Below are 12,850 nucleotides of genomic sequence, written 5' to 3'. Positions count from 1 at the left end.
ATCAACAAGTTGCCCATTTTTAAAAAGTACTATCTGAGGGTTTGAGGGGCTTCAGAAACTCAGCGGAGTTTCTAAAATAGGAATGTGGGCACTACACCTATGACCCGAGCTACAGTGAGGATGAAGGTCCCTGATGAAATGCAGACAAGCAAGAGAATTCAAGATGCAGACATATTCCACCCAGTGCTCCTGGCAGCTACAGAAATCTCTAACAAGACTTACGAAATGAGGAGAGATGACGGTGCAGTGCAGAAGCAACACCAGCAGGAATCAGCTGAGGGCTGGATACTTCCCCAGGTGGGCAACTTCCCCAGGTGGGCAACTTCCCCAGGTGGGCAACTTCCCCAGGTGGGCAACTTCCCCAGGTGGGCAACTTCCCCAGGTGGGCAACTCTGGCCTTTCTGCCCAGAACTACATATTGTCTTGTCTGCCAGAAACCTTCACTGGGTGCAAAAGTCTGCCCTCTGGAGAAAGTCCTTAGCCCAGGCGGGTATTGAGTGCCAATTATATAGCAAAGGGCAGACTCACTGTGGGTGCGTCTTGTAAAGAGACCCGTCGACACCAACCGTGGTCCGCAGCCTGGGCGTGCCCTTGTTATCTCGAAGACGATTCAGGATGGCGCCCAGCGTCGCAGCCACTAGGTTGGCAGAGCGGAACGAGACAATGGTGCACACGTGCTGGACCGAAATACAGTCGTCATCAGATGGCTCCACTCCCAGGCGGGTCAGGATTTCTCTGGCATTGTGGAGGCCTTCCTTATTCCTGTGAGGTCAGAGGCCAATACTTGTGAGTTAAGGACCACAGCAGGCAGTGCAAAGCACTGAGGTTTGAAGGTCCTGGAGAGGTGAACTCACCGTTCACCATGTGTGTACGACATGGGATGAAGGCAGTCAAATGCCTGAGAAGAGCCTGAGAAAGGGTCTCCTCCATAAGAAGTCAGGAGGCAGCAAGAGGAAAAACTGTACTAGGCTGGGTTATGACATGTCAGACAAACGGAGAGAAGTGAACAAGCCAGACCACATGGGCCCTGAACAGGTGAAGAAATAGATGCTTCCACCCCAGGGCTCAGTGCCCAGGAGGCCTGGGGGAAATCTCCTGCTCTTTGGGTCTGTGAGTTGCCCCTGCATTCTTACACATTCTTCCTTGATGTCTTCCAGTCAAATTTTAATTTGCTGCATACATACATGCTTTGTATATCTTTTGCTGGATTCACTCCAGGGTATAGTTTTATTACTATTGTAGATGTGGTCTTTAAAAAAAAAAAGAAGATATATATATTCTTTATACACACACACACACACACACACACACACACACACACACACATATTTTAAATGTACCATATTAAGGTAAAATGTTAACAGTGGGGAAAACTGGGTGAGGGATATGTACTATCTTTGCAATTTTTCTGTAAGTCTAAAAATATTCTAAAATAAAAGATTTTAAAATACATACATATTTTAATTACTGTCAATAGATAGAAATATAATTAATTTTTATATCTTATCTCCAGATATCTTCCTAACCTCTCCTGTTATTCTAATCACCTGTCTAGATATTGTTGGTGTTCCATACAAATACCATCTGCAAATAATGACAGTTTTACTCCCTCTTTTTTTGATTCTTATGCCTTTAATTTCTTTTTCGTTCCTAAAAAACATTTGGCTAAGGCTCCAGGACAATGCTGAATAGAAACAGGTGATACTGTCTTGCTCCTGATTTTAAAGAGAATGCTTCCAACATCTGCACTGGTAAGATGTTTTTAATAGGTTTTTTTGAGATAGACTTTATTACAATATAGATGCCTTCTTGAGCTAGTTCAAGTGGGTTTTGTTTCTTGGTAACCTAAGAGCCAACACCAGAAACAGGCCCAGAGGAAGGCAGGCATTTCCTGACTTTGTCAATGATTCTGAAGACAAACCATGAGCCTCTTGCTCCCCCCCCTCCCAATAGTTGATCGGGTGACTTGAGAAGGGAGACGACTGGAAACTCAGTACTGTGCCTCCCTATTGACTGTAGCTCTGTACCAACTGCTCCTAAAGGAGAGATCCTAGGACAAATGCCAGGACTCGGATGGGAAATAAGAGTAAGTTCAGATAAACCCCTCTCCACTTACATTAGCATCTTCTCCCAGGAGCCAGAGCTATGATGCCACTGGCTCTGAATTTCTAGGACCACAGCAGGGGCAGTGGGATGACCGCCTCGTGTGGAAATGAAAGGGCATTGCTGGCACCAAACTAGCCCTATCCTTAAACAGGTGGCCTCGCACGGCTACGTGGGGTCTCCTGAACCAGGAACAGAACCTGGTGGCGCACGGAACTGGCCACAGGACAGGAGCCCTTCAGACGTGGAGCCGCCTGACTAAACCAAACTGCCTGGCATCAAGTTCACCCAAGGCCTGCAAATAATAGTCGAGGCAGGGAAGTCTGGGTTTCTTATGTTGAGGCCAAAAGGTAGCAGCCGGGTGGCTGGCTGGACTCTGTCCTTCTATGTCTATCTGTCCTGTCTCATCTGTTAACCAATGTTTCTCAAACTTGTGCCAGGGAACACCTGTGGCAGTGAACAAGTGAGAGAATGTAGGGGCTGAGCCAGAGTCGGGAGGGAGGAGGCGGCGGGTGTTTCAGGCACAAGGGAGTTTTGGGAAATGACCAGCTGACCAAGGTGAACTGGGGTTTCTTTAATATGCTAATGAATACTGTACTTCTCTAAGTATTTTCAAATCCTATTGGTCACAGAACCCTTTTTTCAGGGAACACCTAATGATCTTGAGGTCACTGGGTTTCCCTGGAACTTTGTCTGGAGAAGGTCCTGATATTCCAAGGGGGAATTAACCAGGCCCGGGCTCAGTCAGCTCCTGTTCACCACCAGGATTCTAATCAGGGGTGTGTGTGTGTGTGTGTGTGTGTGTGTGGGTGTGTGTGTGTGGGTGTGTGTGTGTGGGTGTGTGTGGGTGTGTGTGTGGTGCGGAGTGAAGGAGAAGAGGCTACTTTCATAACTAAACCATCCACAAAGCATTTGCCACTAACTAGATGGCTCTTTAATGCCACCAGGTGCCCACAGGGAAAGCAGCCCAGGATGGATGAGCTAAGAGAGAGGGGAGACTGGCCCAGAAAGCCCTGACACTCTTGAGAAGCCCAGCAAACCAGGACTTAAGTGGTAACAAGGGACCTGTCATTCTTCTCTGCCCCACACCCCCAGAAAGCCTTGAGGGGAGGCACCTACTTTTCAATAGCTGACACATCACTGGTGTTAAACTTCCCTCTGGTGAGCAGCTCCGGGGTGATCCGCCCTTCAAATAAGAGGCCCTCCTTGGCCATCTTGACCAGGATCAATCGGACCAGCTCGCCCATGTACATGCCACTGACCATCTTCTCAAACCTGCAGAAGAAAAGCGCCCAGGCACTTGTCAATCTTTCTTACGTACCCACCAGTGGGGCAGCTCTTAAAGGGTGCGAGAGACACAAAAGGAGAGGAAGGCACGGCCCCACCCCTCACAAGCTCACATTCTCACTGTCAGGCAAGACCACGCACTTGTGTGATCAAACAGCGAGCACACAGCGGGGGAACAGGGGTCATCCGGACCCCACACCCACCCCCAGGGTAGGAAACAGGAGGAGAGCACCAAGGGGCAGGGGCAGGCAGGGGAGGCTGCCTGGAGGCGGGGGAAACATAAGGATTTAGATTGGAGTTGGCAAGAAGGCCCCCAGACAGAAATGAGCAGAATATGATCATCTCTTACAAAACTTTATGCCTTTCTTTTTATTTTATTTATATTTATTTATTTATATTTTTTTGGCCATTCCACACGGCTTGCAGGATCTTAGTTCCCCGGCCAGGGATCGAACCTGGGCCCCAGCAGTGTAAGCGCAGAGTCCTAACCACTGGATCACCAGGGAATTCCCAATGCTGTACTTTTTAAAGGGCTTTCATCTTCATCACCCTGTCAGGGAGCTCTCCAATTCCTGTGGGAAGGTGGCCAGGAAGTATTCTCTCCATTTCCCAGCTCAGAAAGGGAAAATGTCTTCCCCGAGGGAAGATGACAGGGCTGAAATGCACCCTTTCCCCATGGGACCTCTGTCGCTGGTCACCTCCCTGGCATCCATGATCTTCTCCAGCCAAAAGGACCAGGAACGTGCTTTGGGGGAACTCACTCCTTCCCCAATGACCGGCCCCTACACTCCAGGAGAGGGCTCCAAGCAGCTTAAAACCAGTCGGCTCATCTTACTGCTCCGGCCACATTCAGCCACAGGCCAGTCACAGCGGATCCGCTCTCCTGCCTCCCCTGCGAGGTGTGGTGGGAGGTGTGGGCTCTGTGGCTGCAACAGCATTTTGAGCCCAACACTGCAGGGGAGAGGCCGCCAGGGACTGGGGCTCGATGACATATCTGAGCCAGATCCAGGTCCCGAATCCTGGCTGACCAAGGGCCAGGAGGAAGCACTGAGCAGGACAGATCAGAGGCAGGTCCACATCCGGGCAGCCAGCCTCTCCTCTGAGGGAGCCCAGCTGGCACACCCAGAGCTGGCTGTGACACAGCAAAACGATCTGTGCCGTTCAGAGCCAGGCCCAGGAGCCAGGGGTGCTGCTGGGACCTGAGCACGCGGCCCTCCCTAGCCCCAAAACAAGGTGCAGAGAAACACTAGTTCTCATTGTTCTGCTCTGGACAGGACCAGACAGGACCTCCCCAGCCACAGCTGCATTGAGGATCCCTGGCAGGAGAGCACCCTTCTGAGTCCTAGCTGCCCTGCCCAGTTGCTGCCCCAAACACCTGTGGGAACAGCCTCTGTGCAGCCTAATCTGGAGACTCAGAGCAGACAGAAGCCAGACTGCCTGGGCTTAATCCCAGCCCTGACACTTACTGTGCTACTTACCTCTCTGGGCCTCAGTTTCTTTACCTGTTTAATGGGCCTCATGGCAGGGCCTACCCTTAAGGTTGCTGTATGGAGGATAGGGATTGATATAGGTAAAGTGCTACGGTGCCTGATTAATGAGTGCTGTGGCCCTGGCTATGTGTCTCATACTTAACTAAGCACCTTATATGTATTAAATTATTTCATCCTCATTACAACCCTATGAGATAGACATTGTCATTATCCCCATTCCACAGATAAGAAAACTGAGGCATAGTAGGATGAATTGGGAGATTGGGATTGACATATATATATTAATATGTATAAAATAGATAACTAATAAGAACCTGCTGTATAAAAAAATAAATTAAATAAAATTTAAAAAAAAGTATTCATAACATGTTTACAGAAAATTTTTAAAAAAAAGAAAACTGAGGCATAGAGAGGTTACATAACTTGCCCATCGTCACAGGGCTGATAAGTGGCAAATCCACATTTTTAATCCAGTTAAATCCAGCCCCAGATTCTATGCTCTAATCACTGTGCTGTTCTGCCTCTCTCATGGACCGTATCATTAAATGTTACCTGTATTACTGTTAGGCTAGCAGCCACTAGCCCCACCCCTAACCCAGCCTGTGCTTGTTCACCTCCACCTCACTTCCTCTAGGTAGTCTGCCCCCCTGTTGGGCAAGTATGACAATAGGAAGGTTCTTCCCCCTTCAGATGAACAAAACTCAGCCTCCTGCCTGGCACCCCTCTACCCACTGCTTTTTGCTCTGCCATCTGGAGACACTCAGAATGATCTGCTCCCCTTTCTACACGATGGTCTCTTAGACGTATAGATACTGCCATCCCCCTTTCCAGATAAAGGAAGCCTGAGGCCAGGAGCCTGTCCTTTCTCAGTCCCCAGAGTCCCTGTCAGAGCAGCAGAACGAGGAAACAGCACTTCTCGTGAGCCTCCAGTGAAACCAAGCGAGTCGTGATCTGCTTCTCAGCAGTCGGATGCCTACAACCACAGGCCGGTGGGCAGCACCGCGGTGTTGCAACCTCACTGCCTGCTGGTGGGCACAGGCCTGGGGGAGACTGGGAAGGGTTGGGGGGGGACCATATTCAGACAGGGGAGCAAGGGCTTGCACGCCAATCAGGAGTTCCCTTGGCAGCCAGGGTCTGCTCCGACAGGCAGCGCAGGGACAGAGAAGGAGGGTGAGGTCTGTGGCCACATAATGAGGATTAGAGCTGCTGAGAGATTCCATGGAGCAGGCAGAGCCACAGTAAGTAAGCAGGTGTTTGGGGGATGACTTGAAAAGAAGTGGAGTTACTCCACCACCATTCAGGCCAAAGAATTTTCCAGACCAAATCTTCCTGCTGTTACGATCACTGCTACTGCTGTTTTGTGGGGCGGTGTCTCCTTTGTTTTGAAAGATGTGAGAAGGAATCACAGGGAAATGAGATTCAAAATTCCAGACAAAACAGAGAAAAAGAGCCAGAGGCCCAAGAAGACAGGAAGAGGAGACAGGGAATTTAAAATGAAAGAAGGTAGGGCTGACATCTACAGTAGGAGACAGGTATGAGACCAAAACAACAAAGGCCCAGGATGGAGGGCGACAGGGAGGAAGGCCATGTCTGATCCCTTTTAGAGAGAGACCTTCTAGCTTGGGGGCTAGGGTGGGGTTCCTGAATACTCAGGGCCGTTCCCCCGCGGTCCTGAAGCAGCAATCACCAATGAAGGCAGGAGCCACTGTGCCACTACCCCTCCTGTCAGCCATGTATGGTCAGTACTCAGTAAATGCAAACTTCAGTCAAAACAGATGAGGGGGTGCGTAGTGGGCTGGAGCTCACCTGGGCACAGAGCCTTTACAAAGAGCTAACACACCTATGTTTTCAACCCTGGTTAAAAACTGGAATCACTTTTAGGCTCCTGAAGACAGGCCTCAGCCCAGGCCAAATGAATCAGAATTGGGAGGGAAGGTCGGTAGGGCGGGAGGATGCCTGGGCAACAGTATGCTTTTTAAAGGACTCTATGTAATTCTTCTTTATTATTTTATTTTATTTTTATTTTTTTGGCTGCACCATGTGGCTTGTGGGATCTTAGTTCCATGACCAGGGATTGATTGAACCTGGGCCCTCAGCAGTGAAAGCACAGAATCCTAACCACTGGACCACCAGGGAATTCCCCTTTTTTAAAAAAATTATTTTTTTTTAAGGTAATTCTAATGAAAAACGTTGCTCTAGGGGACTTCCCTAGCGGTCCAGTGGTTAGGACACCATGCTTCCACTGCCGGGGGCGGGTGGGGGGTGCGCAGGTTCAATCCCTGGTCGGGGAACTAAGATCCTGAATGCCATGTGCCGCGGCCTAAAAAAAAAAAAAAGAAAGAAAAGAAAAACATTTCTCTAAAAGGTTAATAGAATGAAAGCTCCATGAAAACGCGTTGTATGTGTGTTTTGGTTTTTGTTCCTTTCAGTCTATTTTGTCACTTCCATATCCACAGTGCCTAGAGCAGAACCTTGAGGATAGTATGCCCTTGGTAAATATTTTTTTAATTAATGTCAAAGGCAGAGAAACAGATGTTGATATAGATTATTTGTTTGGGGGTTACCTTCCTATTTGAGCAGTGGTGCCATTGATCAAGATGGCTCAGGATAAACTATTTATGTAACAATAACTTGGTAATAGTTTGTCAATGCTTACCAGATACCAGGTATTGCTAAATGCTTTACATTCCTTAGATTATTTGATCCCCAAACATCCATATGATACAATTGTATTATTTCTATTCATTTTAAAGATAAATGAACTGAGGCTTAAAGGGGCTAATTAATACATCAGACGCCAAAACTAAATGTATGATAGAAACAGAATCTGAACTTACAGAGACTTACGTAGACTTTATTACATAGACCAGGACCTAAGATATACTTGGGTTACAAAATAAATAAAGAAAATTATCATAAGAAGTAGAAAGCCTAAATACATAAAGAAGCATGTACTATAAGTTTTTAAAATGTTAAAAAATTAAAATAAAAAAATTTATTCCCGAAAAAAATATAAAGAAAGAAAGAAAAACATTCCTCTAGACCATCCTTGACGATTTTTGTTCATAAGTGATGAGATGCCTCTTAGACATTCTGGAAGTTCACTATGAAAAACATAGTACTTTCCAACAGGACAGAAAACCCCAAACTTAACCCAGATTAAACCTCAACAAAGAGCCTTGGGCCAGCTTTGTCCTATCCCCGTATCCTAGTGCCTTAATTTCCCCATCAGTCAAATGAAGCAAACACCTTTCCCTTGTACAAGGAAAACAAAAGGGCTTTGAAGAACTTGGCATTACACAGAAGACATAGGGAAGACCCCCAAAATCAGGCAGAAATCTAAGAGACCAGGTAAATTTACTTTGGCAAAAGACTCTCTGGCCAATAGCCTATTTCTAGGAATATATGATACAACTCAAGCATCTGTCATGTCTTTGGAACTGTTCCTACCAAGACCTGACCTATGGTAATCAGTAAGCAGGGAAGCATATTGGAGATGGACCTTACCCCACCCTTCTTACTCTTTTATCCTTTTACCTGTTTAGCCACCCACCCATTTCCCAGTCATTCAGCCACACCTCTCACCCACCATCCATCTTCCACTCCCCCATCCATCCATCCACCCATCCTTGCATCCATCCCCTATCCATCCACCATTCCAAGAATGTTTACTGCAAGCCAACTGTAAGCCCAGTTCACAGTTCAGCCTGGGGATATGGTTCAGCCCTGTAGAGAAATTCAGAACTACGTCAAAATGGAGCGCAGAGAATCCAGGTTTCCACCCAAGCCATGTAGGATCCCTACACTGAGGCTAAGGAAACAGACAAGGGCCTGGGCCATATCTGCTCAGTTATCACAGGTAACTGCCCTACCTGCTCTGCTGAGAAGGGTGACTTCTGATTAAGTGATCGATAGTAACTACAGGTACGTAATTTCTTATCTGAAACCCCTGGGGTCATATGTGCTTGGGAACGTGGACATCTGAGGATTTTAGAGATGTAATATGTTACACATGCCACATAGTACAGAATAACCCCAGAGGGGCCTGAGGCAGTAGTATAATCAAGCATAGATCTCCACTGACATGTATAAACAGGCACAGTAAATAGTTTCATGTCAGCTGGGGTCAGGTTTTAGAATTGGGGGGTAGGTCAATAGATTGAGGGGAAAAAATCTTTGGCTATCAGAGCTGGGGCTCTTTATTACCAAGCTGGTTGGTGCTTCGGCATGCAAAGCAGGTATTCGACGCTGGGCCTAAGAACTCAGAATCCTCTCCGTGAGAGACCTCATTTATTCACTACCACAACTCCCAGTGGAGGGGGGCTGGCCATTTATGCAATTCCATTAACTCAGGTGGAAAGCCCAATTGCCATCCTGGGTAATAGGTAAAATAGGTTTCCAAATGACGAATCAACTCCCTGACAGTGCCTCTCCAACATAGGATAAGGGCTGTTAAGCCAACAGGGTCAATGAACATCTCCCAGCGGGCTGACAGCATCCAACTCCAGGAAAAGGCTGCTGGGAGGTCGATCAAAGAGAGCTGGCGGCACGCTAGCATCACAGAGAAATATGAGTGTGCACTTCGGGAAACAAGTAGCTCAAAGGAAGCAATGCCCACACCAGCCTGAATAATATCACTCATACTTCTGTAGCCAGAGTTCCCCAAGGCCAAAACCCACTTGCCCAAGAAGCCTGATGTGATGTTCTTTATCAGCTCTGACCCATCTGCCTATACATGACATGGAAGAAGGTCTCACCAAGGTCTGCACGACTCACATGGCTCTCACCCACTCCTCTGCATGACAGGTATTTGCATGTATGACTTCTCTCCCCAACTAGACCTTAAGTCCTAGAAGGGAAGGTGCTGCTTTGTATCCCTGGAGCCTAGCACAGAGCTGGCACATCCTAAGTGTTCAAGAAATGTGTGCTGAATGAACGGATGGCCTCTCCCACCCTGAACAGCAACCCTAGTGAGGACAGCATATGGAAACGCTTTTAAACCTTAGCTTTGTGCTAATGACTCTGTGCTTTTCATTTTCAAAATGTTTTACAAGGACACAATCACAGTGCAATTAAACAAAGAGAAAATCATTTAAAATATGCTTTTTGATCCCTGGTCGGGGAATTAAGATCCCACAACCCACACCGTGTAGCCAAAAAAAATTAAAAAATAAAAATAAAATAAAATACGCTTTTAAAGCTGCAGACTTCACAGCTGTGTATCTCTCCAAAGAAGTGAGAGATAACACACACTTGATGGGCTTTTCCTTTTCTGATCACCTGGCTTCCTGCCCCTCCCACCTCCCACCCCAAATCTTCCGTTAAGTGTCCCCTAAGTTCTCTATATGACTAGTTAGAAAGGGTGGGACTCACAGCTGCTTCCCAGGGTTGAGTGAGCCGCGGTCAATCTCCCGGTCGAACTCGGTGCGGATGTCCTCCAGGGCCCCGTCGTCCCCAAAGGCCCCCCACTCGGTGTTGATGCACATCCTCCCCTCGTCGCCTTCCACCAGGTCGATGTGCCTCAGTTCCTCCATGTAGCACGCGTTGGTGCCCGTGCCTTGGAGAGAGAGACGAGATCAGAAGCTGTGACCGCATGCAGTCATGAGAGAGGAGGCGGTGCCTTCTGGAAACACCGGCTTCAGGAAGGGACGAGGACACGGTGGGCGTTACCAATGATGAGGCCGACTTCACACTGCTGGTCGTCGTAGCCACAGGTCATCATGGTCCCCACAGTGTCGTTCACCACAGCCACAACGTTGGCGTCATAGTCCTTGGGGGAGAAAAGGGGGTGTCACCGTCCACTCACACGTGGAGCAGAGATCACAAGCTTCAAGACAGCCTGGCGGGAGGGCTCCTATTTTCACAGCCGCCACTGCCCCCGTGGGCGGTGCTGCTTTCATTACTGCTGGCACTCAAATTCACTGGATTAGAGCGCAGTGATCACTCTGTGGAGACGGCAAGGTGCCCTTCATTATCTGGCTTAAGATTCCTTTCAGAATGGATTTTACTCACAGAGCCACAGCCCTGTGCAAACCACCCCACTGCATCCATGTGCCTTCTGCACTTGATGCAACGCCGGCCTGCTGCACTCGACCATGCCAGCCCCCTGCACAGCTGCCCTCCTGTTGGAAGGAGGCCATCCCCTGCCCAAGGGCTTGGCTCTTTGGGGCAGCACCTCGGACAGCTCTGCTTTGAACCAGCCCCGACCTTCCAGACCCTGAACTCTCACCACTCACCTGCCTGGGTCTTCAAGGACTGCCCTCCCCCCAACCATGTGATGGCTCAGGCCATGCACTACTGTCCCCTGAAAGAGCCTTGGTCACACAGCCTTCTCCCCACACTCCCCCACCTCCGGGTAGTCAAGGCAAGTGGCCAGTGAGAAGTTACCCCGCGCTTTTTGATGGCTTTCTCAAGCAGCTTCACCACATCCGTTCCCTCCACTCCACTCGCTTTAAATCTCTTTGTCCAGGTGATCAGGATGGCCTGCAAAGGAGAGTAGATGGGGTTGGAAGAGGGCTGGGAGGCCTCCAGAACCCCCAGGTCCCTGGGGGTTCTGCTCAAGGACAGTGACAGAAGCAGAGGCCCAGAGGGGACAAGAGGTTCACTCCAGATCACACTGGGTAACAGAGCCAGACTCTGTCCTATCTCCTGTTTATCCGTCCACACAATGGATTTCTCTGGGGGCTGCCATGGGGAAAAACCCTGCAGCTCATGCTCAAATACAGCCAGTGGCTGGCCAGTGCCGTGGTGTCACATGGCACGCAAATCTAACTGATGTCAACTGCACAGCCAGACTTCATTTAAAAAGAGAACAAGATTGTCATACAGAGTGAAGTAAGTCAGAAAGAGAAAAACAAATACAGTATGCTAACACATATATATGGAATCTAAGGGAAAAAAAAAAAAAAAGGTCATGAAGAACCTAGTGGCAAGACAAGAATAAAGACACAGTCCTACTAGAGAATGGACTTGAGGATATGGGGAGGGGGAGGGGTAAGATGTGACATGGTGAGAGAGTGGCATGGACATATATACACTACCAAACGTAAAATAGATAGCTAGTGGGAAGCAGCCACATAGCACAGGGAGATCAGCTCAGGGAGATCAGCTCGGTGCTTTGTGACCACCTAGAGGGGTGGGATAGGGAGGGTGGGAGGGAGGGAGACGCAAGAGGGAAGAGATATGGGAACATATGTATATGTATAACTGATTCACTTTGTTATAAAGCAGAAACTAACACACCATTGTAAAGCAATTATAGTCCAATAAAGATGTTAAAAAAAAAAAAATGAAAAGGCAACCTACTGAATGGGAAAAGATATTTGCAAATGATATATCCCATAAGGGGTTAATATCCAAAATATACAAAGAACTCATACAACTGAGTATAAAAAAAATCCCTCAAAACAAAAAAACTGTCTGATTAAATAATGGGTATAGGACCTGAAGAGACATTTTTCCAAGGAAGACATACAGATGGCCAACAGACACATGAAAATATGCTCAATATCACTAATTATCAGGGATATGAAAATCAAAACCAAAGTGAGATATCACCTCACACCTTTCAAAATGGCTATTATCCAAAAAACAACAAATAACAATTGTTTGAGACGTCATGGAGAAAAGGAAACCCTTGTACATGTTTGTGGGCATGCATATTGGTGCAGCCACTATGGAAAACAGTATGGAGGTTCCTCAAAAAACTGAAAATAGAACTACCATACAATCCACCATTTCCACTTCTGTGCATTTACATGAAGACAATGAAAACACTAAATCAAAGAGATATATGTACACTTGGGTTCATTGCAGCACTATTTACAAAAGCCAAGATATAGAAGCCACCTGTGTCCATCAATGAATGTATAAAGAAGATGTTTTATAAATATTCAAAACCAAGCAGGACCCTATGGGGCCTTCCTAGGACAGACCTCCTAGGCCTTCCCTGAATTCCAAACAATAAATTT

General features: G+C 47.6%; 1 protein-coding gene across 1 annotated transcript in view; it reads right to left on the bottom strand.

Moving 5' to 3' along the window:
- Positions 1–12,850, bottom strand: part of HK1 (hexokinase 1) — a 71,528-nt gene that overhangs the window by 20,235 nt on the left and 38,443 nt on the right. Inside the window, exons 5-9 of the mRNA XM_082407279.1 lie at positions 11,268–11,363; positions 10,551–10,650; positions 10,254–10,437; positions 3,223–3,378; positions 529–762 (exon numbers count right to left, since the gene is read on the bottom strand). Of these exons, the coding sequence (XP_082263405.1) occupies positions 529–762; positions 3,223–3,378; positions 10,254–10,437; positions 10,551–10,650; positions 11,268–11,363 (770 nt within the window). The remainder of the gene's footprint in view (positions 1–528; positions 763–3,222; positions 3,379–10,253; positions 10,438–10,550; positions 10,651–11,267; positions 11,364–12,850) is intronic.

The sequence above is a fragment of the Balaenoptera borealis genome, assembly GCF_965194805.1.
Source record: "Balaenoptera borealis genome assembly, chromosome: 10".
Taxonomy (NCBI): Eukaryota; Metazoa; Chordata; class Mammalia; order Artiodactyla; family Balaenopteridae; genus Balaenoptera; species Balaenoptera borealis.
This window is presented reverse-complemented; position numbering and strand designations above follow the sequence as displayed.